The sequence below is a fragment of the Manacus candei genome, unplaced genomic scaffold (genome assembly GCF_025592945.1).
Source record: "Manacus candei isolate 608988 ecotype Guabito, Panama unplaced genomic scaffold, ASM2559294v1 h1tg000009l, whole genome shotgun sequence".
NCBI classification, from domain to species: Eukaryota; Metazoa; Chordata; class Aves; order Passeriformes; family Pipridae; genus Manacus; species Manacus candei.
The window spans coordinates 2,578,517-2,605,684 of NW_026138057.1; the positions used below are offsets into that span (position 1 = coordinate 2,578,517).

At 39.0% G+C, this 27,168-nt stretch overlaps 1 protein-coding gene across 3 annotated transcripts in view; it reads left to right on the plus strand.

Moving 5' to 3' along the window:
* The window catches only part of ANO1 (anoctamin 1), an 80,230-nt gene extending 55,586 nt beyond the window's left edge, over window positions 1-24,644 (plus strand). For 2 of the 3 annotated variants that reach the window (XM_051776929.1, XM_051776930.1), the window contains 13 exons: window positions 2,642-2,724; window positions 5,183-5,254; window positions 8,441-8,515; window positions 12,227-12,428; window positions 13,612-13,723; window positions 13,863-13,920; window positions 14,033-14,133; window positions 14,767-14,912; window positions 16,063-16,215; window positions 17,771-17,823; window positions 19,437-19,621; window positions 20,900-21,005; window positions 21,965-24,644. In XM_051776929.1, the coding sequence (XP_051632889.1) occupies window positions 2,642-2,724; window positions 5,183-5,254; window positions 8,441-8,515; window positions 12,227-12,428; window positions 13,612-13,723; window positions 13,863-13,920; window positions 14,033-14,133; window positions 14,767-14,912; window positions 16,063-16,215; window positions 17,771-17,823; window positions 19,437-19,621; window positions 20,900-21,005; window positions 21,965-22,225 (1,607 nt within the window). In that variant the 3' untranslated portion in view covers window positions 22,226-24,644. Of the gene's footprint in view, window positions 1-2,641; window positions 2,725-5,182; window positions 5,255-7,144; window positions 7,223-8,440; window positions 8,516-12,226; window positions 12,429-13,611; window positions 13,724-13,862; window positions 13,921-14,032; window positions 14,134-14,766; window positions 14,913-16,062; window positions 16,216-17,770; window positions 17,824-19,436; window positions 19,622-20,899; window positions 21,006-21,964 lie in introns of all 3 variants that reach the window. The other variant, XM_051776931.1, reaches the window with a different exon arrangement.
* Window positions 24,645-27,168: the final 2,524 nt, after the last annotated feature.

The window sequence follows — 27,168 nt, forward strand, 5'->3', positions numbered from 1 at the left end:
CTTTCCTGGCTTGTCTCTGGAGCTTGGGTAAAGGTATTAACCCTCTCGTGAAACCTTTGTGAGAGGGTCTTCAGGAATGGTGATGGAGGGCTCTTCTCATCCCTGCTGGAGGAGGGGTGGGGACCCCATCCCCAGGCATGGGCACTGGGGGAGAGGAGTTTTGGTGGCCAGACACTCCCAGCATCAGTGAGAGCAGCACAAGATGATGTTTGTCTTCCTGCACACCTTGTGAATTAACATAACGTGTTTTGGATTATATTCCATCTTAATAATATACCCTGAGTTTTTGTTTGTTCTGGGAGCTGCTTTTACATTACCATACACCTGAACAGATTTAAGGGAAATTCTGCATAATTCAATTTCAAGCAGTGTCTTTTTGGCCAAGGTCTCTGTTTGAGATGATAATGTTTTAGATGATGCAATTCTAGGAGCTCATTATCAAGTACCTTAAGGAGAAGGACTAGGACAGAGGGATTTCGGGAACAGTGGGGTGCAGGTTTGGAGGGAAAGCTGGGAAGTGGGGGGGGGAGGTTGAGCTCAACCAGCTTTGCAGCAGAGAGGAGGGATTGCTGTCTCTCAGATCATCATCTGGCCATGCAGCATTTAAGGAGAAAGATGCAGTGTCAGATTTTAAACAGTCCAATTCTCTCATGCAGAGAGTCAAGTATCAAGTATCAACTTCTGTCTCCCTTATTTACCGTTATTGTGAACCCCACGTGGATCTTTGACCCTGTTGTCCAAAAAGTAGCAGTTTGCCTCCCTTTCCATAGCAAACATGGGTCTCTTCATCCATTTTTTTACGGTCTTGGGCAAAGTAAAGAAGACTGGCAGAAGCCAATTTCTGGGCTCTGTACAAAATCTGAGAGTTTTGAAGGGGGATGTGAAGCTCCTCAAGTTCTTTGGAATCAACCTAAAATTTAATTGTGATGCAATACCACATAAAACAAATGTTGTTGCAGAGAGATCTTTTCCAGTTGGGAAAATAAGAACTTTTTCCACGTAGTTCTGAACTTGTATTATTGAATTCATGTACAGTTGAAGAGCTGAGGCAGAGGAGACCCAAGTAACCTGCTCAGGACACAGGGCACCCTTAGCACAGCAAGAAGATAAGCCCAAGTTTAGGGGTATTAAGGTGAGCAAACATTAGGCCAGGCTTTCTTTGTATTGCGGTGGTGTTTTAACACCCTGGCAAACTCTGCTCCCACAAGCCTTAAACTGGCTATAGAACCAAAATGAGCCCTGGTCAGAAGTTCAGTGTTAAACATGGACTCTAGCCCAGTGCTGTTTGGTATTAAATGGCATTAAAAATGTCAGAGAACCCAGATAAGATCGTCTGGACAGCAACCTTTGGGAATTTTTAAGCTCCACTTACGCTTAACGAGCGCAGATGAAATATGAAAATGCAGGTGTTCCTGGCAGAGCAGTGCTGCATCACTCCCTGGCACCTTCACTGAGGGCTTCTGACACGAGCTGGCTGTGTTTCAGACAGTCTTTTCATCTTGCCCTGTTGTAAGCCAGTGCCACAGAAGGGTTTCTAGTAGCACGAGGGAACGACATCCCGTTCGTTCTCCGTGTTTCTGGCTGCGCGCGGGAGCTGCGGATCCCGGCGTGAGAACTGCTGAAAGAGGGGAGGCAATTCCAGGACCATGACACAGACCCTCTTAAGGCACAGCCACGGCCATCCTGATTAACAGGAAGCCTGTGGCTTGTGAAGAGGCTCGGTTGTAACTTTTCCATGTGAGAGTTTCGCTTGGAAGGCGAATGAGTGTCACGGCCCCAGCCTGGCTCCAGTCATGAGGGTGTCCTTTCCTCTCTTTTCAACTTTCTTACCCTCTCCCTGCCTCTGTTTTTCTCTGGATATGAGTGTTTCTGAGCACATCTGTTAATACTCACTGCAGGAAACTCCCCTGGGAACACCATTTCTTGGTAGACTTGCCTCTTTCATAATCACTTATTTATTATACAACTCTGGTGTATTCCCAGCATCTAAATATGTCCTCTGAGAACTCGCTCGGTCTCAGGGGCAGATAGACTGATATAGACTGGGATCATTCATTGGGACTCAAGAATTGCTTTAATGAGTTTTTTTTCTCTAAGTCTTCTCCATCAAAAAAAAAAAAAAAAGGCAGTGTTTTTAGTGATAAAAACCCACAAAGGCTTCCTCTCTCACAGCCTGCCCACCACCAGCCATGAGTGTGTGTGATGATTAGAGCCAACCATACTGTTCAGACCTTTAGATGGATGTAATTACATGATATAAAAATGCTTTATCTTGACACCTTTGAGGGAATAACCCTACCATCAGTTCAAGGTTAGTTAAATCACTCACGTTTTATACAGATAAAACAGGCTTGTTTGCACTTATGGATGAAATTATATGCAGGTGAAGACCGTTAATCACACGTACAAATATTTAAATAAGCTTGGGTGCCTGACTTTCTTAGACCCCTTAGAAATTGCAGGCACCTTTCTACACGAAGCTGTGGGTGCAACAAATGCCCTTTATTTTTTTTTTTTTAGCTTACCTAGATAAAACATTTGACTCCTGACCCATCAGTATTTCCCAGACAGACGTGACTTGTTGAATACAAGAGAACAAAAATGAAGTTGTGTGGTATTACATGTCAAACTGTTGTTTCAGCTGCCACCTTTATGGAACACTGGAAGAGAAAACAGATGCGTCTCAACTACAGGTGGGACCTGACTGGGTTTGAAGAGGAGGAGGTTTGTCCCTTCAGTTCTGACTCTTTCGCTTCCACCGTGGTGTTACCAATAGCTCCTCACCCTGACCTGACAGACTTTGCCTCATGGGGAACCATTCTTGGGATGTTTCCATCGTTTAGCAGAAAGGAAAATCTCTATAACATGAGCTGTTCGAGGTTTTTTTTGTAGCAAGGGTATGACTAGTACGCCTTGTTGCCGTAGAAACGTAATTGTATAGCCACAAAATGTGATTTTATTTATTTTTTTTTGAAGCGTGTAGTCGGGTCACACCTAGTGTGTAGGCATGGAATATACAGCTCAGAGCTCACTGCTGGGCTGATGTCAGGGTGCCAACAGCTAAGGACCTCATTCATCACACACTGCTGTAAACCAGGGATGAATGTACCGGAGCTGATAAAGTTACAGCACTGTAAAATAAAGCACTGAGAAATTCCTGTTAACTTTAACGATGCAGGATCAAGCCCTGACTTGGAAAATACCTCAGAAAGCACTGCCAGACCTGTGGGCTTTGGGGCATTGGGAGGGACATAATGTGGAGGTGGTGGGTTTTTTCTTCATTGACTAAAAAAAAAAAATATTCCCCAGCCAAGGTCGTACTAAATATGCTAAAGAACATAAAGGGGAAAAGGGCTGAATTTGTATGAAAAAAGGTCATCAAAATCAATGGAGGAAAGGAGAAGCTGAAAAGCTGCATCCCACCTTTTTGCTTTTAATTCTGTCACTTTGCAAAAAAAACAAAGGAGGCACCTTCCTGGAGCAGAACACAGTCCCAGCCCCCCCCCAGCCCCAAGCCTTGCCCTGCTGTTGTTATTAAAAGAACTATGACCTCCCTTGTCATATCTCGAGATGTTCTAAATAGATACACAACAAATACTGCTCACGTGAAACAAAACCCTGCCCAACTCACCGAGCCTGGCACAGGCACCGTTCCCCTCGCCCCCAAAGTCTTTCTGTCTGAATTATCCCCTCCCTCCCCTTAATATGTTTATCTCCCTTCCTTAATATATTTAGGGGCCCTGTGCCAGCAGCCTCTGTGCCGTGTGCTGTGCTGGTTCATACCTGTTTACTGGGGTTTAATAGGGGGATTTATTCCCTGGACACTATTCTGCTCTTTTATTTTTGGCAACTTGTTGTTATCACACATGAAAGTGGAGAGGATTAAGTGTATCTTTCCGATGTCTATCCCCTTCATGTCTGAGTTCACAGCCCCACAGAGCAGCTGCTAATACAGTATATTTTATTCTGTGTTTTGGGTAGTCAGTGCTGGATAATCTGGTCATGTGTTTAGCACCGAATTTAGGCTCCTCCTGCCTCTGATTTGGGGGAAACTTAAGCTGGAATCATGTTGAAGAATCAGGGTTTCAAGTGAAATGTTAAAACCCAAAGTATCTCATCTTGGGGTGTTTTTAGGGGTGCCTGAAGTTCACACAATACTGACAGTAATGTTACTAAATGCAAAACACGAGTAGACTGATTTTTGCCATCTGCTGTACCTGTGTCTGTTTTATGTAATTTTGAAAATATAAATCCAGTATGATCTGCAACTGTTCAGTAATCAAATTTTTGTTTATTTGTTTTTTTTTTCTTGTTTTTCGTGGGTTTTTTCTGGTTTCCTGAAGGAGGCAGTCAAGGTTTGGAAAACATTTTTTTTTTTTTTTAAAATCGCTCCTACCTTTTTTATTCCATGTCTACTGATGAATGCCATCTTTTGATCTCCATTTCTTCTTTTTTGAGCATCAGATTTTCTTTAGATCTCCCACTGGTTGCTTTGCCTTTACACCCTCCCGCTCTCCACTTGTTCAGACTTTTTTCAGCTCCGTTCTGTTTCCCATCCAACGCATAATTTTGAATTCTGACTCTTTTATGAATGCATAATTATTGTGAATCTGTGAATCTTTCTGAATCTTTTGGCTGTCTCTTACTTCCAATTGTTTCCTACACCTTCTCCTTCAATGCACATGGAGAATCTGTGGGTGCTGTCCAAGACAGAATCAGGGGAACGCCCCAACTGACAATTCTCTGGGATCCCAAAGCCAAGTATTTTGCAAACCTACAGCAGAAAATTGTTTCCCTCACGAGCTGAGGATCACTGAAATTACAGTTAATGACATTCAATTTTTATCAAAAATGTAGGTAATTAAAATCCAAGCATCATGTCACTCGGTATGAACTGTGCTGTCTGCAGGTTTTGCTGTGTATCTCATGTATTAAATTTAATCTCTGTAACATTGCACGTGGGTGTCCACATTGTTCTGCAGTTGCTGCTGTAGAACTGTGAATGATACAGGATTTAACATTTTTTTTAAGTACAGTCAGTTGACATGAATGACATCAAGTAAATTGGGATTCAGTTAGAAAACTCAGAAATTATCAGGAAATCAACCTGCAAACAGCCCATGTGTAGCTGATACAGAAAACAAGCAATTTTGCTTTTTATTGAATGTGACTTGTTTCACAGGATCATCCAAGAGCAGAGTACGAAGCTAAAGTTTTGGAAAAGTCACTGAGAAAAGAACACAAACATAAAGAGGTATGGTAAAAATATTCATTTGTTTCACTTAGAAAAGACTGAAAAAGAAGGTTGTTACAGCAGGCACTGACCCAAGACTAAGGAATAGGTAAAAAATAGAACTATTGCTCAATTGTGTTTAAATTCCAGGAGTCTTCAATCCTAGAGTACTTGGTGTGTGCCAGGGCACAACACCTGATTAAGTCTAGAAATGCTTTTAATTATTAGATTGAGGAGTGTGGCTTGGGGAAACTAATTGAGCCCCATCAAAGGGGTGCTCCTGTCACATGAATAAATCAAGTTTGAGAAAACCGCAACAAACCGTCTTACTCTGTGCAGTAAAAGTACCTGAAGCCTCTCAGGAGAAGTCCTCTGCCGTGCTAGACTTTCTCTGCAAATAAAAAACATTACTGAAGAGCACTAACAGCGATTTCCACGCCAAATTCCAGCTTTCAGAAGAACTCTCTGCCTTTTAAAAGCACAACTTCCATTTTGTTCCACCGAACAGCGCAGCGCTCACTTTTGCTTTTAACTTGCTCTTTTTGCACCCTCGTGAGAGAGGTGCTGCCAGTCATCCTGAGAGCAGCTAATCACCCCTGAGAGCAGCTTCCCTGCCCTTTCCCCGAAGGCTGTAATTCTTTCCCTGTGACTGACTGCCCGTTATCAGCAGATTGATTGGAAAAAGCTCCTTTTCTCCCCCATGTACCGGGTTCCACCCTACCAGAAGTTATCCCCCCCCCCCTTAACTGCAAGAATTTAGCCATTTATGTGCTGTGTTTTTAAGAAGAGAAGTAAAAACTCCAGCTTAAACCAAACCTGTTGGCAGAATTTCCTCTCCTGTGTCTGTTGCCAGTGGCACAGTAGCGTGGAGCCATTCCCTAAACAGGGGTTTTATGACAACCCTATGAAAATACTAACTGCAATAACAACATTTACACAATATACTCTTTAGGGGCAGCATATATAGATTGGGCTGGTGTTAAAACTAAATTTATACTTGAGTACCGTTTTCTTAAAAGATGCTGCAGAGCTGCCAGTGGTTTGTTCCCATTAATCTGTAGGATGCTCTAAGTGGTTCAGTGCCATGTGCAATACCTTTGTTGCAGCAGATCAAATCCCTTTCAAATCCCTTGCAGAAGAGAAAAAATTTGGGTTGCTGCCCTCTTATAGGCTGGGTAAACAATTTTGAATACAGACTTCACTGTATTCTGCTAAAAACCCGTAACATGCTGTACTTCTGAGTATATTAAGAATTCAGGTCTTAAATGTGAAAGACTAATTGAACAATTAATTAATGGTAGCCCCCTAAGAATGAAAGTTGAGCAATTAAGAGGGTTTTGTTTTTTGGGTTTTTTTAACCAGACTATTTATAAATTTTTGGGCTGCGTTCAATTTGGATGTTGCTAATTTGGGAAACGTGAGAAAAGGAGTTGTTTTTTTTCTGAAAGACTTGGTGGTTATCTTTCATTGGGATCTGGTGTGTTAAAGTTCAAATTCAACAGTTGTAAGACAACTTGGAAATCTTATCAAAGAAAAAAATATGTAAAGCTAAACCAAAATTCCTTATATTATTTTCAAGAGAAATGCAATTAAAAAATAAAAAATTAAAGGAAAATGGTTTTGGACATTCTTTATACTTCATAAAAGAAGGTCACAATCCTGTATTAGAAAGGGAATATCCTTTGCAGGATTGCCTGAGGTACCCCAAGGCTTTGGGGAAAGTATTTGTCTGTTGTTGTTGTGTTTTATTAACTCAAAGCTGAAACACAAAGCCTTAAGCAAACTAAAAGAGCGTTCACTTGTGCTCAAGTGCTGTGTCAGCTGAGGCAGTAGAGAGTGTGTAATTAATTGAGCAGTGCTTTGTAATGCCATATTGCCCGACCCTTTCTTGTTTCCTTTGGCTGCCGTCAGAAGCACCGATATTTTCCAGAAGAGACAGCAAACAAATGGAGACAAAGAGTTAAGACAGTCATGGCTGGGGTGAAATTGGTTCTTTTTATTCAAACTTATGAAGGAACTCAAATTATGAGTAATTATGGAAGACACAAATCAATTTGGTTTTTTTTTTTGGCTGTTGAACCTTTGTTTAATATTCACATTCAGTTCTGGGTTTCTTCCCCTTCCTCCCCCTGTTTCTTCAGCACCTTTTGGGACGCTGTTCCATGCCTTGGGAATGGCACTGCATGGCTAATCTTAGATTTCCCATCCTGGGCTGACTTTGTTTTGCAGTGGAGCATGGGCCACGTGTTGAGAGAGTTGCTTGCACTTCCCCGAGACAACGTGCATGTCATGAAAATAGAATTTGGCTAAAAATTTTGTGTCCGTTACAACGTGTGCATTCGTCTCCTGTGATGTTCCTTTTCTTGTTTGGTTTTTTTTTTTTTTCTGGTGTTTCCAAACAATTCCGGGCATCAAAGTTTGTGAGGGACTCTGGATGAGCAACACTGTTCTAAAGGAATTTTTCAGGGCCAAATTCAGACAGTGGCCGGTTGACTGGATTTAGGGAGTTCCACAGAGACTTTTTATACACAGAATCACAGGATGGTTTGGGTTGGAAGGGACCTTAAAGACAGTCTCATTCCAACCCCCTGCCGTGGGCACGTTAACTCCTGTTGGTGTGACCCATTGAATACCAAGGGGACAGTTAAAAATCACTCATATCCAAGGAATTCAAAGTCTCATACCACACACCAAAAAAGATCTTCCCTGTCAACTCTATAAGTTCACCTTGGAGTTACTCCATATCATACTTAAATCTGTATTTCAAGTGAGCCAGTTATGCAACTACAAAGCTGCAAATGTTAACTGGGGAGGGAGAGAGGAAGGAGGAGAGTTTTTTCTAGGGGAAGCAAAAGAAAATATTTAACAGTAAGAGAGACCTTACTTCATGCTTTCTGACAGCCTATTTGCATGTTTCCTTCAAAAAAAGTATACAGAAAAAAAAAAATCTGGTTTATTTATACTCCCAGTGCAGGCCCTTGACCAGTTTGAACCTGGATCTGGAGTAAACAATTTGCCTGTGTGGAATTGTAGCTGTAAACACTGTGTCTGCATCTTCTGACTGGCTGTGTTTTTGCCAGCCTTTTCTTGCCCCTCTTTGGTTTTGTCACACGTGCAAAATCACACGCTGCCTTTTTTTTTTTTTTTTCATTAAACGTGCCTTTTTTTTTTTCTTTTTCCCTCCTCAAAAAAAAAAAAAAAATTTAGACAGATAAAGAAAAGCTGACGTGGAAGGATCGTTTTCCAGCCTATCTAACCAATTTTGTTGGCATCATCTTCATGGTAAGCACCTGAAATTTTTGTTACTGAGTCATTGTGTACAATAGGAGTGATGGAAACATTAGTGAGACTTTATCAGGTGGAGATGTGGCTCACAGTGGCTTTTTCCCAGTGAAAAAACTCAAGCATTTTATTGTTTCATAATCTAAAATCTTTTCAAGGGCTTGAATTTCTAGAATTTCTACTTTGCCGTCTCTTCCCAGTAAAGAAAAAAGAATCCTAAATTAGGGCAGGGGAAAATGAGGGCACAGAAATGGAGATTCCCACCACCACTGATGGGACAAAGCCTGTCAGGAGGTGGCCAGGAAGTAGAGAACAGCCCCACTTTAATACCAAACTCTTTGAAAGAAATGAGGTTGCCAGTTGCAATCCTGATGGCAAGGATTTTTAATGCATCAGCCAGGTTTGGAGCTACCCCATCTAACAGGAGAATTGCAAACAGAGCACTTAATTCAAGCAAAAGGTAAAATAATGATGAGAACAGCCTTCTTCCATTTGCTGATAAAGCATAAGCATTTAAAACAAATGTTGACAGAAATGACAATAGCTCAAGATATGGAACAGATTGGCAGGCAGATAAAAAAAAAAAAGCTTAAGCCCTTTCCAAAAGTAGAATTCTCCAGACTAAACTAAATTGATTTGGGTTTTTTTTTTAGGGGATAGGGATTTTGTTTTGGGTTTTTTTTTTTTTTTTAATGTTTGCATTTTTAGAGAATGGAAGTGCAGCAAATCTAATGTTCTCAGCCGAAGAATCAGGACCTTTTTAAGAACCACCTTTTAAAATTATTCCTCCATTTAAACAATGAAAAACTGAGTGAGATTTTACTTTGCCAGGAATTGTGTTGATTTAATCAGGTTTAATTTCAGTTCATGATTGTGAAAGCACAACAAGCCTGAGTAAGGGATTTGAAGGCTTGTGTTAGAGTTAAGCAGAAATACACCTATTTTTTTTCAAACATGGCTTTTTTATACTAATAGAGGAAATACATGTGTATATGCTATTACTGTCAGGGCTGAAAGCAAGCCCACTAATGATTTTAATATGTATTTATGTTAATTATTGATAGATAATATTTTACTATTTAGTGCTCAGTATTTGGTTATTAGTAATATATAAATTTTTTTTTAATACTACTAAGCAAGATGCTGTTGGTGTCAGGGCTGAAAGAAAGCCCACTAATACTTTTAGTATTAGTATTTATATTAATTAGTAATACATAATGTTTGAGTATTTATTGTTCAGTATTTAGCAATTAGTAATATATAATTTTTAAAAATACTAATAAGCAAGGTGCTGCATGTGTCAGGCCTGAAAGCAACCCCAATAATATTTTTAATTAGTAATTATATTCATTAGTAATAGATAATATTTTACTATTTAGTTATTACTGATATACAGGATTTTTTTTAATACTACTAAGCAAGAGGCTGTTGGTGTCAGGGCTGAAAGCAAGCCCACTAATACTTTTAATTGTATTTATTTTTATTAATAATAGATAATATTTTACTATTTAGTTATTAGCAATATACAGTATTCTTTTTAATACTGTTAAGCAAGATACTGTTGGTGTCAGGGCTGAAAGCAACCCCACTAATATTTTTAATTAGTATTTATATTCATTAGTAATAGATAATATTTTTTCAATTTAATGTTCAGTATTTAGCAATTAGTAATATATAATTTTTTTAAAATACTACTAAGCAAGATGCTGTTGGTATCAGGGTTGAAAGCAAGCCCACTAATACTTTTAATTAGTATTTATATTTATATTAATTAGTAATAGAGAATATTTTACTATCTAGTTATTAGTAATATATGGGGTTTTTTTTAATACTGCTAAGCAAGATGCTGTTGGTGTCAGGGCTGAAAGCAAGCCCGCCAATACTTTTAATTAGTATTTATATTCATATTAATTAGTAATAGATAATATTTTAGTATTTAGTGCTCAGTACTTAGCAATTAGTAATATATAATTTTTTAAAAATACTGCTAAGCAAGATGCTGTTGGTATCAGGGTTGAAAGCAAGCCCACTAATACTTTTAATTGTATTTATATTCATTAGTAATAGATAATATTTTACTATTATTAGCAATATATAGTGGTTTTTTAAATACTGCTAAGCAAGATGCAGTTGGTGTCAGGGCTGAAAGCAAGCCCACTAATACTTCTAATTAGTATTGATATTTATATTAATTAGTTATAGATAATAATTTAGTATTTATTATTCAGTATTTAGCAATTAGTAGTATATAATTTTTTAAAATACTAATAAGCAAGGTGCTGCATGTGTCAGGCCTGAAAGCAAGCCCACTAATAATTTTTATTAGTATTTATATTAATTAGTAATAGATAATATTTTACTATTTAGTTATTAGTGAATATAGTATTTTTTTTAATACTACTAAGCAAGAGGCTGCTGATGTCAGGGCTGAAAACAAGCCCACTAATACTTTTAAATTAGTATTTATATTTATGTTATATTTATGTTAATTAGTAATAGATAATATTTGAGTATTTATTGTTCAGTATTTAGCAATTAGTGATATATCATTTTTTTAAATAGTAATAAGCAAGATGCTGTTGGTGTCTGGGCTGAAAGCAAGCCCACTAATACTTTTAACTAGTATTTATTTTCATTAGTAGTAGATTATATTTTACTATTTAGTTATTAGTGATATATAGGATTTTTTTTAATTCTATTAAGCAAGAGGCTGTTGGTGTCAGGGCTGAAAGCAAGCCCGCTAATACTTTTAATTGTATTTATATTCATTAGTAATAGATAATATTTTACTATTATTAGCAATATATAGTGTTTTTTTAAATACTGCTAAGCAAGATGCAGTTGGTGTCAGGACTGAAAGCAAACCCACTAATACTTCTAATTAGTATTGATATTTATGTTAATTAGTAATAGATAATATTTGAGTATTTATTATTCAGTATTTAGCAATTAGTAGTATATAATTTTTTAAAATACTAATAAGCAAGGTGCTGCGTGTGTCAGGGCTGAAAGCAACCCCACTAATATTTTTAACTAGTATTTATATTCATTAGTAATAGATAATATTTTACTATTTAGTTATTAGTGATATATAGGATTTTTTTTATTACTACTAAGCAAGAGGCTGCTGATGTCAGGGCTGAAAACAAGCCCACTAATACTTTTAAATTAGTATTTATATTTATGTTAATTAGTAATAGATAATATTTGAGTATTTATTGTTCAGTATTTAGCAATTAGTGATATATTATTTCTTTAAATTCTAATAATCAAGATGCTGTTGGTGTCTGGGCTGAAAGCAAGCCCACCAATACTTTTAATTACTATTACTATTTATATTTATATTTATATTTATATTTATATTAATTAGTAATAAATAGTACTTTAGTATTTAGTGCTCAGTATTTACAATATTTAATGTTTTTGATATTACCAAGCAAGCAGTTCACATTTGGGTGCCTTTAAAAAAAAAGCCTTTTGCGCGTGATTGTGGCGTCGTCGCGTCCCTTTTTCCGAGTGATTCTCAAGTCACTGGCGAAGGAGGATCTCTTCCCGCAGCTCATCCAAGTGTTTTTGGGAGCCTTTAGTGCGGGAATTGGGTGGCGCTGGGATGTGGCCCAGAGATCCTGTATTTGAGGCTGTTGCTGAGTCCCAGACGGAGCATTTTTCGGGTGGCTCTCTCACCAAAGGCCGGGCCGTTCTCCCCGGCAGGTCGGGCTGACGTTCGCCATCGTGTTCGGCGTCATCATCTACCGGATCTCCACGGCCGCCGCCTTGGCCATCAGCTCCACGCCCTCGGGGCGCTCCAGCGTCCGCGTCACCGTCACCGCCACCGCCGTCATCATCAACCTGGTCGTCATCATCATCCTGGACGAGGTCTACGGCTGCATCGCCAGGTGGCTCACGCAGATCGGTGGGTTTGGGCCCTCGGCCGGTACTTGCTAGGCCGGTTCTAAACGAGGAGGATGTGGAAAAGTGCAGAAAGAGGGTGCTAAAAACACACTGTAAGGGAAAAACAAAAACTTTTTGAGTCGTATCCAAAAAGCGCCGGTAAAAAAAGGGTTGAGGAACCTTTTCAAGTGAGTTTTCATCCGTCTGCAAATGGTTGTCGTGAAGGTCAGCCAGATGTGGAATGAAACTGGAATTACTGTTGTGATGTGTCTGAATGGTGGGATCCTCAACAGACTGACCACCCACCTCAAGAGATGTAGATATAATATAGATAGATAGACATTATATAGATTTTATATATAGATGTATAGATTATAGAGATATTATAGATAGATATAGATAGATATCACCTCAATAAATATATATATTTATATATTGAGAGAGAATATATAATGTATATATAAAATATATATAAGATATATATACAATATATAAATATATAATATATATTTATATAAAAATATATTATATATAAAAATATATATTTTATATAAATATACATAATATGCATTATATATAAATATATAAAAATATATAAATATATAATATATGTTTTATATATAAATATATATTATATGTAAATATATATTTTATATATAAATATACATAATATACATTACATATATAATATATAAAAATATATAAATATATAATATATGTTTTATATATAAATATATATTATATATAAATACATATTTCATATATAAATATACATTATATACATTATATATAAAATATATAAAAATATAAAAATATATAATATATATTTTATATATAAATATACATAATATACATTATATATAAAATATATATACAATATATAAATATATAATATATATTTTATATATAAATATATTTAATATGCATTATATATACATAAAATATCTATAAAATATATTTTATATATATAAAAAAGTATATAGAGATACATATATATACATATATATTATATAATACATTTATTATATTTTATATGTATATAAAAAGTACAGATACACGTGTATATATACATATATATATAAGGCTATACATAAAAACCCCTTTGTTTAAAGGATGTTTTCCCAAAATCTATTCATGAGATCTTGAAGTACTGGAGGTAGGATAATTCCTTAACGCTTTTTTATCCCATGTCACATTGGTTCCAGAGGTGCCAAAAACTGACAAGAACTTCGAAGAGAGGCTGATTTTCAAGGCTTTCCTGCTGAAATTTGTCAACGCCTACACCCCGATTTTCTACGTCGCCTTCTTCAAAGGCCGGTGAGTGATGCCCAAGGGCTGCTCAGGGTTTCAGCTTTTCAGCCCCAAACACTCAAAGGCGTGGATTGTGGCATAAATTGCTCTAAGAATAAAATATCAGGAAGTATAAAATATATTAACTCTGACCACTGTGCCCTAGATTTGTCGGACGTCCAGGCGACTACGTCTACATTTTCCATTCTTTCCGGATGGAAGAGGTAATTGCATTTCCAGCCCGTCTGTGATCCTGCTGGGTGGGAGCACCCTCTGCCCCCGCCCCAGGGATGCAGCAGGTTGTTCTGACTGTCCTTTCCCCTCTCCCCACCCCAGTGTGCTCCGGGCGGTTGCCTGATGGAGTTGTGCATCCAGCTCAGTATTATCATGCTGGGCAAGCAGCTGATTCAGAACAATTTGTTTGAGATTGGCATCCCGTAAGTAGAGACTTTTGTTTTTTGTTGTTTTTTTTTTTTAACAAGTGTTTTTTACAGTGCCTGCAATGCACTGTGTGTGTCCACTGCCCCTGGGTGTGAACGTGGCTCACAAGGCTGCGTGAAAGATTTTTCAGTAAGTCTGTGTTTGTAGAGCAGCAGGAGCTGAGGGGGCTTCAAAGCAGAGTGGAATGACCTGTTCTAGGGAAGGTGTCCCTGCCCATGGAACAAGATGAGCTTTAAGGTCCCTTCCAACCCAAACCATTCCGGGATTCCATGCTTCTGTGACTGGGAGTAGCTGCATCCTTGCTACGATGCATCCAGCAATGCAGGTGTCTTTGAAAAGTGCTGGGCAATCTGTTGCTTTCCTGCTGGTTAGCAAGAGGTGTCATGGTGAACAAGTGATTCAATTACAACCATATTTTAGTGCCTGACCCCTTTGATGTATACTTTTATAATACACACCTAATATACTTCTAGCATATTGTGGCTCTTGCACAGTTCTTATGAAAATAAGTGCAGTGCAAGCGTTATGAAATTATGTAAGAATTATGAAAATGTCGTGCCTGTTAATGTAAATAACTGAGAAACGAGCAGAGGATGGAATTGTAACTGAATCATTTCCACTTCCCTCAGAAAAATGAAGAAATTTATCCGATACTTGAAATTAAAGCGTCGGCGCTCTCTGGACCATGAAGAGCACATGAAAAAAAAGCAGCGTTATGAAGTGGACTATAACCTGGAGCCTTTTGCTGGGCTCACCCCTGAATACATGGAAATGAGTGAGTGGGGTGGAAAGGAGGCATTTTGAGCCGTAATTATTCTGACTAATTGGGATGGAGGGCAGAGCTTTTCGAACTGCAGATTCAGTGGACATGAGGGTAACTTAATTACTGATGTGTACAGTCTTGGATTGCAGCACGTTTCAGCCAGCCCTGGCTGCTTGAGGGCTGAATTGTGCTCCCTGCTGTTCACAAGCCCTTACTTTAGCACGACATTGTAGATATTTTCTTTCAAGCCATGTGACATGTCACTGCCAAGTTTCAAATGCAAATGATTAAATGGCATATTTTATCACCAAGCTCCACCCTACATAGGAAATAAATTACTTAATTAAGATTTGGTAATTTCCACACCAGAGTCTTTGGGTTTTTTTCTGAAATCTGGTCTAACTTCTGAAAGAGAGATGTGTCTCTAGGCCAGGCTGTACTCAACAGATCACACTTAATTTTTTTTTTTTTTCAAGTAATGCCTTATATTGAATGAGACAAATTAGAATATGTGGTGACCTTGATGTTCAGAGCACTTGAAACAGATGGAAATCTAATGCTACAGGCTAAGAGGTCATGCTGTCAGTTCCTAAAAATAAGAAAAGATGCAGTTACTGAGATCAGCACTTGGAAGTAACAGAGGCAGAGAAGGATGGGGCACTGGCAGTGCCAGGATGAGCATGACATCAGTGCAACATCCTCAGCAAACAAAAAGCAGATACATCCCAGGTTGTAGGAAGCAAGTTATTCCCAGCAGTTCCCAGAGAATCAGTCATGTCCTTTCCAAAGCTTCCAGTGGGATTGGTGAAGGCTAAAAACCTGCCAGGTGGAACATGGCAAGTTTAGGCAGAGCTGACACTGTTGCTGCCATAACCCCGCTCCCTCAGGTCATTCCTGTGCCAGCCTTGCCCGTGGAAAAATTGTTTTAGGAGCTTCCCCATCCTTTTGGTTACTTTTCCTCGTGTTTTGCGAGGTGGCAACGGGCCCTTTCCATGCCTGAGTGGAGCAGCCATCATGCAAACTGTGCCTGACACAGAAAATGGGATTTAATCTCCCAGAACTTCTCATCTTGTCAGACTTTGGGGGATGGCACTGACGTGGTGCTGGAAGCATTTGGTAAATACTGCCCACAGCCACTGAAGGGGTTTCTTTTCCTTTCCAGTTATCCAGTTTGGGTTTGTGACTTTGTTCGTTGCATCCTTCCCTCTGGCACCTTTGTTTGCTTTATTGAACAACATCATTGAAATCCGTCTGGATGCCAAAAAGTTTGTTACTGAGCTGAGGAGACCGGTAGCAGTGAGAGCAAAGGATATAGGTAAGTGCTTATTGCTGCTGTATCCCTGTTTGCTTATTCCTGGATTGATGGCAGGATGCTGTTGTGCTGAGTTAGTTTCAATAACAGGAAGATATTTATAGGAAAATTCAAAACATTAGGCTGTGGCTTAGCTGTGAACCGCCATAACTCATCGAGGCTTTGCTTTTAAAATAGGAAGACCAGAGCTTTAAATTCAGATTAATATTTTATTAAGCAAACATTATCACTTTTTAGATCAAAGCAATCAATGCAGTGGCAAAATATCTCACATGCTTCTGCACAACAACGGCCCTTCCCGGCAATGCAGTTTTCTTGCAGAAGCAAAACTTGCTGTGTTTAATAACTCTGGACTGGCCTCAGAAACACCCTTGGGAGTGAGAGGAGATTCAGAAGGCTGCGAGTAAATGTATCCCTACTCAGCAAGAACATCAGAAGGGTGAAAGCTGCAGTGAATGTGGCTGGAACTGGGCTCTGCTGTACAGACCAGTTGCCCCCTTACTGGGGAAGGCCCAACAGCTCCGGGTGTATGTGACAAGGAAGCTGTTTCTCCCAAATGTTGGTTATTTGTGACTAAAAAAGGTCGTTAAAATAAAAATAGAAATAAAATAATTGTCTTTATTACAGAGCCGGCCAACAAGAGCAGAGAAGTTTGTGACCTGTTACTAAACTCAGGGTTCATTCTGCTGTTGTCCAGGCAGAGTTTTTCCTTGGGCTCATCCCTGTGCCCTGGGATCACCCTAAACTTGAAGAACACATCGTGTTTTGTCAAGGGCTTTGCCATGACTTTGCTTTGGGGGTGTTTTTTTTTGTGGCTGCCTGATTTGATGCTGTGGGTTGCTGGTGGAGGTGGTGGGGAGAGTGTTGTTGGTTTTTTGGTTGTGGTGGGGGTTGGATTTGTTTGGGGTTTTTTAATTTGTTTTTGAGAGGATGTTAATTGCAATTCACTGCAATTTGATCCCGGTGGGTGAAAGCACCTCACTTCTTTCAGAGACATCCTGAAGTCACACTGAGAGGGCCACAGACAAAGCAGACAAGTTTTTTAGCACAGGGATTGCCAGGATCAGGAGAGGGACAAGGTTCCACCTGCCTAAGGCAGTGGGTAACCACAAACAGAGGTCTATCCCTGCTTCCACAGACACTCTCATACCTTTTCCTGAAGTTCTGTGCTCTGCCCAGGCTGGTTTGTGTGTGCTCTGCCAGAAAGCCAGGCTGGAGGAGTCTTCCAGGGACATCACCCTGTGTAAAGCCACCTACATCTCCCTTTTATGCCAAGCATTCCTCTCTCTCTCTCACACTTGCCTTCCTCTTCCTCAAAGAAGCTTTTAGCTGAAAACCTAAAAAAAAACCCCAAAAAAACAGGTGCTCAAACATAGCTTTGGAAGACAGATTTGGGCTCCCTTTGCTTACGGGTCATTAAATTCATTTCTTATAATTTGTTCTTTTTTTATTTAAAATATAACTCTAGTTTGAGTGCCCTTAACACTGTTAACTAAAAATGCAATTTATGTAATTTTAGGGACTAGAACAGAATTTACATGTCTGTCTCTTTCCTTAGGAATCTGGTATAACATCCTCAGAGGGATTGGAAAGCTTGCTGTCATCATAAACGTAAGTAGATCAGCATGAACAAAACTTGAATTCAGTAGGCCGGCTTTTCCATTCTGCTCCATTAGTTTTATTTCAGCATAAATCCCTTAAATCAAGTGAAAGTATATGATTTAGAAACTTTTGGGACTATCAGAGAATTAGCTGCAGTGTTTATTTTAAAGTTGTGATAGTAGTAGCAATAATATGAAATAGTAGCTAGTCATTGCAGCTTTTTCTCCAGAATGTTTTCATAAAACAGCTTTGCCCTTCAAACAAATATGACCACGGCTGCTTACTTTTGCTCCTTTTGAAATACTTTCACTAAGATGATGTATTTTTTAATTTCAGTGCTATTTTGGGTCTGGTATGAGATGAGAATCAGCTCAGCTCCTCAGAGCACAGTGTCCCTCCGTTGAAAATCTGCCCAATGCTCCAACCCAGAGAGTGTTGAAAACCCTGAAAATATTTTTATTTCAACACCAAAATCCACATCCCAGCCCTTAGAAAAATTTAGCACACCTGGATATATTAATGTATGTGCTTCTGTAGTACTCTATAGGAATAGACATCCACAATGATCATCCTTCTTGCACCCCAGCTGGGGAAAGATGAAAACAAAAGCTGTTTACAGTGCAGCAAACCAGGGACTGTGTGGGGCTTATGGCCACATGTCCATAGACTCACTTGGGGTTTTTTTTTTACATTATCCAGACTGAAAATCCCTTCAGTTTGTCCCCAGGGGTCTGTTGGGCTGTGGCAAAACCATTCTTTTGGTTATTTGGTCTTCTGCCTTAGTTTGTCTTTACTATTTCTCCTCTTTTTCTTTGGAAATAATTTCTCTATGTTTTTTCTCTTTTCTTCTGTGTAGTCTCTTTGTCAGTGTTATTTTTCCCTCTTTGGTCAGTGTACTATTCCTCTTTACCATAAAATAAATAAAACATTTTGTACTGTGTTTGTTCCACATGTACATGAGATTTATGCCACTGAGAATGTTTCATAACAATGATAAATGAGGAAGGCTAAAGTTATGGAGAACTCAGCCAAATTGGCTGTTGTGCATTTTCTGTACAATCTTTTTTTAAAAAAAAAAACAAAAACAAACATTTTAAATAACCGACTGAAATGCAATTTCTGTGACCACAAAAATAAAACTGGGCTCCGTCTGCTCATCCTTTTATCTTGATGGAGTTAAAAAACCACACACAATTAATGGCCCTTTTGCAGCGCAACGAGAACCTGAGGAGTCGATTCACTGCCGGTTGTTTGCAGGACAGGAAAAGCGCTCGGAAATCAATCACTTGGACCTTGTGCAATGCACCAGGGACAAGCTGTGACTGGGGCAAGGGGAAGCAGTGCTGGGTTAGCTCTCCTCTGGTGCTGGGGGCACAGCTGCTCCGTTCTCTGGGGGGCTCGGATCATCCGCGGATATCTCAGTTGGCGTGGAATTACTCCGTCTGATATGCTGCGACTCAGAAGAGCAGGGCAGCAAACAAGGCCTCGTTGCAGCAGTGAACGCCCCATTTTTAGGGCCCTGAAGGCTGCAGCGTTGCACGAGTTGTTTGGGCAATTAATGAGGGTGTTATTAACGAAGCAGTGCCTGGATATTGCGCTCACTCTTTACTCTTGTGGCTTAGGCATTTGTGATCTCATTCACATCCGACTTCATTCCACGCCTCGTGTACCTGTACATGTACAGTGAGAATGGCACCATGCATGGCTTCGTCAACCATACACTATCCTCTTTTAATGTCAGCGATTTCCAAGCAGGAACAGCTCCAAACGACCCCCTGGATCTTGGCTACGAGGTCCAGATATGCAGGTACTCCCTTCAATGATACGAAGTGTTTTCGCAGCCGGCCGAGGACGTGGCAAATTTTTACATCCCTTGTATTTTCAGTTCCTTTTTAGCACCTTGGTAGCCTTTATATCCATTGTCTTGAACACCCTGGCTTACATATTAAGCAATCACAAAGCCTGAATGTGAATTGCTGCTTCTCTTTTGGGAAATGGAGATTAGCATTAGTTAAATTCACTGTTTGTCCGTGCAAAGAGAACAAGGAGGAAAGAGACATTCCAGGGGAGAAAAAAAAAGAAAGATGACTTTCACATGTAGTGAAAACTTACAGAAATTTATCAGGGAAAAAAAACCCTTGCCTTTATAATAATATTAATTTTATATATATTTTTAAATATTTTTATATATTTATTTTTATATGTATTTATATTTTATATTATTATTTATAATAATATTATATTTATATTTATTTATATAAAATAATGTTTTTATTTTATATAAATATACATATCCCATTTATATAAATATACATATCACATTTATATTCTTTATATATTTGACAGTGCAAGTTAATTGGCTGCAATGACCTTTAAACAGAAAAATCACTCTAAGATGAAAGGAAAAAAAAAAAACAATCAAAATTATATAAGTATTACCTTTGCTTGCATTTACTTTCTCCTGATTCCCTTCTGGTGATCTCTGGGCACAGGATGAATGAGGCTGGCAAACAGGTTTTAGCACAGAACTCACTGAACAGCAGTGTCAGTGTCATGGTTTAAAAGCAAAATGCCAAGTTTATTTGCTTTCTAATCCCAGGCACTTTCTTCTTGCCATTCCACCAGTTCTTTAATAGTTCAAGGACTTTTAAATCACTTGAAAATATGGGGCCCTAATTCTTTCAAAATATTGACAGGATGCTGTGGTTTTAAACTGGTTTTTACTGAGATCAGTATTTTTGCCTTTAAAATTAGTTTGAAAAATAGATGTTGTCCTTTTACCTATCTTGAAACGAAATAAATCATCTGAGCTGTGTATTTTACTCCATCTTATGAAAAATTGATATTATTTGTACTAAGCAGAGGGTATTAAGATGGAAGACCTTTAAATATGAGTAAAGCTTGAAGGTTATGGGAGACTTTCAGCTGTGCCTTGCTTCTGAAAGGTTGATTACAGCATCATGCTGTAGTAGTGAACTTTCTTTTAGACAGTTCCACTTATTGTTTGACTCCTTGGTATTAATTGTTTATCCCAGTGTTGAAATTTCTGAATGATATCACTGATTTACTGAGTCTTGTTTTGCAGATACAAAGATTATCGAGAACCCCCCTGGTCTGAAAACAAATATGACATTTCAAAGGATTTCTGGGCTGTCCTAGCAGCAAGATTAGCCTTTGTGATAGTTTTCCAGGTAGGTTACACTGCAGGCCGCCCTTGGGAATGAGTTATTAGGCCAAAGAAATATCTTCTTTCACAGTTGTGAAAAGCAAAAGAAATTTGCCCATCCTCAGCACCCTCTTTGTACCACCAACCCAGGTACAGGTATATCCTCAGCGGAAAAATCCATCCCCAGGGATTCCCTGAACCGGTTTGGTGCAGAAGAACTTAATGACTTCAGAGAGCAGCAAAGCACAAGGCTGATACTAATTAAGTCCCACCAATTTCTCCCATGGGACATCAACAGTTTCAATGAAGCAGCATAAATTTCATCCAAAATCATTTTTAGAGCTAGCCAAGACATGAAATTTCTGAAATTTTCCCAGTTGCAGTTTAAGTTGCACCTGAACAAGAAGGCAAAATATTGTAATTTGTCCTCAAATTACATTATTCCATCACAACAGTGACGCTGGTTATTGTGACACAAGTGTTTTAAGTTTGCCTTACCTGAAAAACTTGTTTCAAAAATTTATGGGGTTTTTTTTTTGGATAAAATATGTATCTTTTTGTGAAAGACACCCCCCTCCTTCCCTTGAATCAAGGTTTTTAAATCAGAAACATTTAATTGGAATGTATTTTACGAGCTGTCGCCACTTTACCTCTTGCATTTGCTCCTGCCTTCCTTGCTGCAAAACTCCTGAGCCATTTATCACTGCCAGTATTTCCTTTGGAATTCTCAGTGGCTGTTTCAGTATTTGTACAGACATCACAGAGATCTGAGCCTGAGGTATTTTTTTTTTTTTCACTTCTAGCATGAGCAAGCAGTTGAGGTGAATTCAGTTCAGCACCAGCCTTGTGACATGCAGCTGATCCCAACTCAAATATTGTCCTTTCTTCATCCTTCCTCCCTGAGTACACCAAAACCAGCCCCTTTCCCCACAGCCACCCTTTTCACTTGACCTTGCTGACATTTTCTCACAACTTCATTTCCAGAACTTGGTCATGTTTATGAGTGACTTTGTGGACTGGATTATCCCAGACATTCCCAAGGACATTAGTCAGCAGATCCACAAAGAGAAGGTTCTCATGGTGGAGGTCTTCATGAGGGAGGAGCAAGGGAAGCTGCACATGCTCGAAACCTGGAAAGACAAGGACAAGAGAAAAGGTGAAAACTGTAACAATCACAGCCCCAGACTCTCCAGGAGCCACAGTGGGAGCTTGTCCTCCTGCCATTCCTATCCTCTGGATGTGTAGAGGAGGAGGGAGCTGAGTATGTCGGGGCATTCCACAAAGACACAGAGGGCAGGACTCGAGTAATGGACAACCTGGTGCATGTTGGAGGATGTGCTGCCATTTCGCTCCCATCTTTGTGAGAAATGCCCTTCTTGCAGACATGGAGGACCACATTCTATTTCTGGTAACGTTCTTTTTCTTTTGCACAAGCAGTAAATGCAGGGAATTTTTATATTTCATCATTAGATAACACTCTCGACGTTGGCGTGCATTAATAAATGCAGGTACTTAGTACATCTTGCTAGAGATATTCTCTGAGAATTTGACCTTAGCCTATTAATAAATGGATGAAGTAAAAGGTAAATTTTAAAATAATAATAATAATAACAAAGTATTTTTGGAAACCCAGGTTTGAAGGTCCATGGGGTAACTTGACAAATTATATGCAAAATCAGCTCTAGAGTGGAGAGAACCCACGTAAAGCCTCCCAGACTGACTCGCTTTCCAAGACTGGGTTTAGCTCTGTGCCTGAAACAAGCAGAGCTTCAGTGTCACACCAGGTGTTTAGGGCACTTGTGGCAACTTGCTGTGCATCCAAGACCTTCAGAACCGTCAGGAAAGGGAATCTGGAAAGTATTTTTTTTTTTTTTTGCCACTGAGCGACTGATGCGGATGGAGCTACCCCGGTGCCCCAGGCTGCAGTTCCCAGCAGCTCCCTCCCCTCGTGGCCAGGCAGCAGCAGCAGCACAATTTTGGGATCCTCCCGGCAGGGAGATGATCACAGAGCATTTTGGGAAATGCCCTGAACTAACGAGCACACGTGGAGCTCCAGTGACTCACACTGCCCTGCCCAGTACTCGGACACTGTTGTTGCTGAGGAAAATCCCCTTTTCCCTGTTGTTTTAGCACATCCCCTTTCCCAGCCAGGTTTTCCCCTGTAGCCCTGTGTCCTCTGCAGGAGAAGGGAGGCTCTGCAGCCCAGTTTCTCCCACAGATTTTTCTGCTGTTGAATGGCATTTCCCAGAGGCTGTGCCAGAGGAGTTAAACCCAAAACGTGTCCCACTCACTGTCTTCAGTGGAAGTTTTGCCTGCACTGGGGCTACAGGACCAGACCTTCAGTTAGTTACAGGACTCTTCTTTTGTCTTAAAATACTCTTATCTTTTGTACAAGGAGCTTCCCTAAAGTATAAGTGTAAAATCCTTACCTACCATGCCTAGTTAAACCCCATCAGTACAACTCTTTTTAAGCATAATACATTTTAGTTTTGCTTTGTCTACCGATAAAACTGCACTTCCAAATAATATTGGTGCAATTAACCTAATTTCTTTTATTGCTTTGTCTTGTCCATGGCACTTGCATTGCAAATATAAAACTGAAAAAAGAAAATAAAAAGGAAAGATTTCTTTAGAGTCTAACTACTGTATGGTTTGTTAAAAAACCAAAAGTCAAAAGGCTGTTTTCAAGAGAAGTTGGTTATTTCTTTTTTCCTTTTCCTTTTTTTTTTTTGCCAAACTAATTTAAAGATTAATGCTAGAACTTTAAAAAAAAATTGCCATATTTAGCTTTTGATATATTTATTTGTTTTAAAGTATGTGATAAACTTGATATTTTTCTGTAGTCTGTCCAAAGAAGGTACCAGAAGAGAAATTATGTGGAAGAAAGAAAATGGTATTAACCAAATATTCTTGAAGCTTATTTAAAATATTGATCCAACCAAAGATTTTTATTAATAAAGGGCTTATATTTTGTTAACTCTTGTTTCTGTTGTATTTTGACTTGCAGGAATGTCACTATTTTTAAAATTTGTAACTTATGATAGTGTGTTACTGGAGGGCCAAATCCTGCCTGATTTATTCCCACGTTAAGTGTTATTCCTGGTAGTGAGTGTTTTACCAGATCAGGCCCACTGACTGCAAAAGGACTGTGAGTGGGAATAATTCAAGCAGAATTCTGTCCACACATCTTGTTGAAAACATGTTCTTCCTCTCATTCCTTGGTAGCCCAAAAGATCCAGGAGAAAGACAAACCTGAACTACCTGTTCTGAAGAGAAATCTTAGGGAACGTCCTTGAAGGGGGATTTAATCTGTAAATACTCACCTGAAAGTATTCCCAACTTAATACTGACATTCCTGTAAATGATAGAACTATATCCTGAACACATACTTAGCAGAGTTTTTCATTATTTGCTGAAATCATGAAATAGTAAAAGTTGCTTATACTTTCTTTTGTACAGTAAATTGTTTGAAATGGAATTTTGTATATAAAAATCTGTATTACTACTTAGATATCTATAAAATTCTTTCATGGAATCATTTTTTTTAAGAAAAGCAAATATATACTAAATCTGTTTTATTTTGGTTTTGGTTTGTTTTTTGGTTTATTGGGTTTTTTTCTTTTCCTTTGAACACTTATTTGAAATAAACTTAAATATGCAAGAGTTTCTCCTGTGGGACAGGTTCTGTTCCCAGCTCTCCTTGTGCTCTGAGTGTACAGACATCTTCCTGACAAAGCCAAAGGTACATCTGGGGTTTTGAGCTGCTTGGAAGACCCATATGGAGATAAAGTGAATCCCCCCCTTGAAATCCTCCTGTCTCCAGGAGCACAGAGGGAGTTTTTGGCTGCACTGCAGACACTAAATATTAAGTGATGGCTCTTAGCCTGGGAGCTTTCATTTTCTTCTGATTTAATCTTTGGCATTCAGCAGAGCATAACGTGTAGGAGCTTTCACTAGGACATTTGAAATGGGCTCCTAACGAGGGAGAATGCTAATTGCTCCGTTCTTTTAATTTGAAAAGTGGATTAATTACTAAGAGTGGAATGGTGAAACCAAAGGAATGAAGCTCAGGGATTCCTTTGACTCAACTCTGAGGGGAAGCAGAGTGGATGTCACACTCTCGCTGCCTTGAGGGACCTTCACAGGCAAAGCTGGGCTCAGAACTTGATTTGCTGGTTGAAATTTTTTCATCTTCTCCCATTTAACTGTTCTGTGAGAAGGCAGAGCATGAGGCTTCGTGCCAATCCTCCTTTTCTAGCCAGAAAATATGAAACACTCTAACCCGTGGCATTTAGTTGGAAGGTGGGAATTTTGTTCTGAGGAAATGAACACCAGAAGCAGGGAAATCACAGCCCAGTTGGTAACTGTTTGGGTTTGTCAGTTCTTAAAGACAAAACAGTAAATAAGACCTTGTTAGTTATAAGATAATGCCTTCCAAAAACAGGCTTGCACTGTGGTTGGTTGTGGTGCTTCTCCTGAAAGTTTTCTTATATTTGGGATGTGAGTAGAAACAAGTTTGGTTTTTAGCAATAGCAAATTTGAGGCAGGATTATGCTAATAAAGATTCACTGGAAGTGGGGAGGGGGGAATAAACTTAAAACAGAGAAGCAGGAATCTGGAAGTGACCAAGGGATACCTGAACATTCCTCAGTGTGACTCCCAGGGACTGTATGGGCCAGCTTGGATGAAAGATAGCAAAACAAATATTTTATTTGTAAAAATACAGCTGAATTCCGTATTGATATGACAGTATCTCCACAACAAGCATTCAACCCGTTCTTGGCCTGCTTCTGCCCCAAAACTGTAAGTACAAAACCCCACTTCCCAGCCCTGCTTTAAACAAAGAGAGAAAAAAAAAATCCCAAACCCAAAGTCCTAATGTATTAAAGAGGAAAGTCATTATACCAGTTTGCTTGGTCCAAGAGAGGAAATGCAGACAATAGGAAAGATTACTGCTGGAAATGGCTCTACAGAGCCATCTACAGATCATTTTTGAGCCGTTGCTAAATCACAGTTTGCTTTTTGCCATCCAAAGTTTGTAGCAAAGAGACAATGTCAGTTGGTGCATCCGGAGAGGAAATCATACCCACCCTATTGTGTGGCCAGCAGGAGTCTAAATCTTCTGGATTTCTATGTCATTGTGTTTCTAAGATACTGTCCTACAAATATTTTGCAGTCTCAAATAGCTTAAGGATGAATAAGTCTCACGTCAAGGCACGGACACATTTCTATTTTTAAACCCTCCATGCTCTGTGGTCTTGAGCTGTTAATGATCCTTTTGGCTGTGGTGATTTCCAATTAGCAATGATAATTTACTTTTCATCCTGATACCTAAGGAGTCTGACCTCTCCTGAAGTTCCATGGGTCACTTGAGTGCATTTATATTTACCTCTGAAGTTTTCAGAGTAAACAACTTTTCTTCCTCTTGCCGCTGAAGAAACCCTGTCTTAAAATTTATACGAATTCCATTCAAACTCTGGTTCAATTCTTTTGCACATTTGAGCACTGTTTATTCCATGACCAAACACAATATGCCATTTTTAGTCCAGCGGAGAAAAACCAAAGTTCTTTTTTTAACCTTCTTTTTTTAGCCCAACAGGCCTTTTGGAAGAAGAAACCGACTATTAATGGGAGTTCTTTGGAATTTTGAGCTCCATCCTTCATTTTTAATGCCATGCACGCCACCTGATTCCAGGCCACCTGAAGCCAAAGGAAGTAATTCCATTGATTCCCCGTGATTGCAGCATAATTTGCATGAGGCTAAGAACTGCTTATTGAATGATTGGTTCCAGTTTGAATAAAAACTCATGACAGTTATTGCAGGTTATTTTTATAACCCACAGTGTCAGCTAATGCCAAAATATGTTGATGCAGATGCCTTGTGTGAGCAGTAAAGAGTTGGGTGCACCGTTGTTCTAGTTCCCACCAGGTAAAGGGCTTGGAAAATCCAGTCATCTGAACTTTGTTACAAGAAGTTTTAAAGATTTTGAGGTCATAGCTTTCACCATGCTCGGTACTGCCTCTGTGAGAAAATTCAGGCCAAAATGGTAAAGATATCAATTGGGATGCTCAGGAGAAAAAAATACAAGATATTGAGCAGTGTTTGTGCTAAACAAACTTTAAAAATAATAAATAAATAGTAAAGCCTATTTTTCAGGGCAAGAGGCAGGTAGTTAAGCAACCTGTCT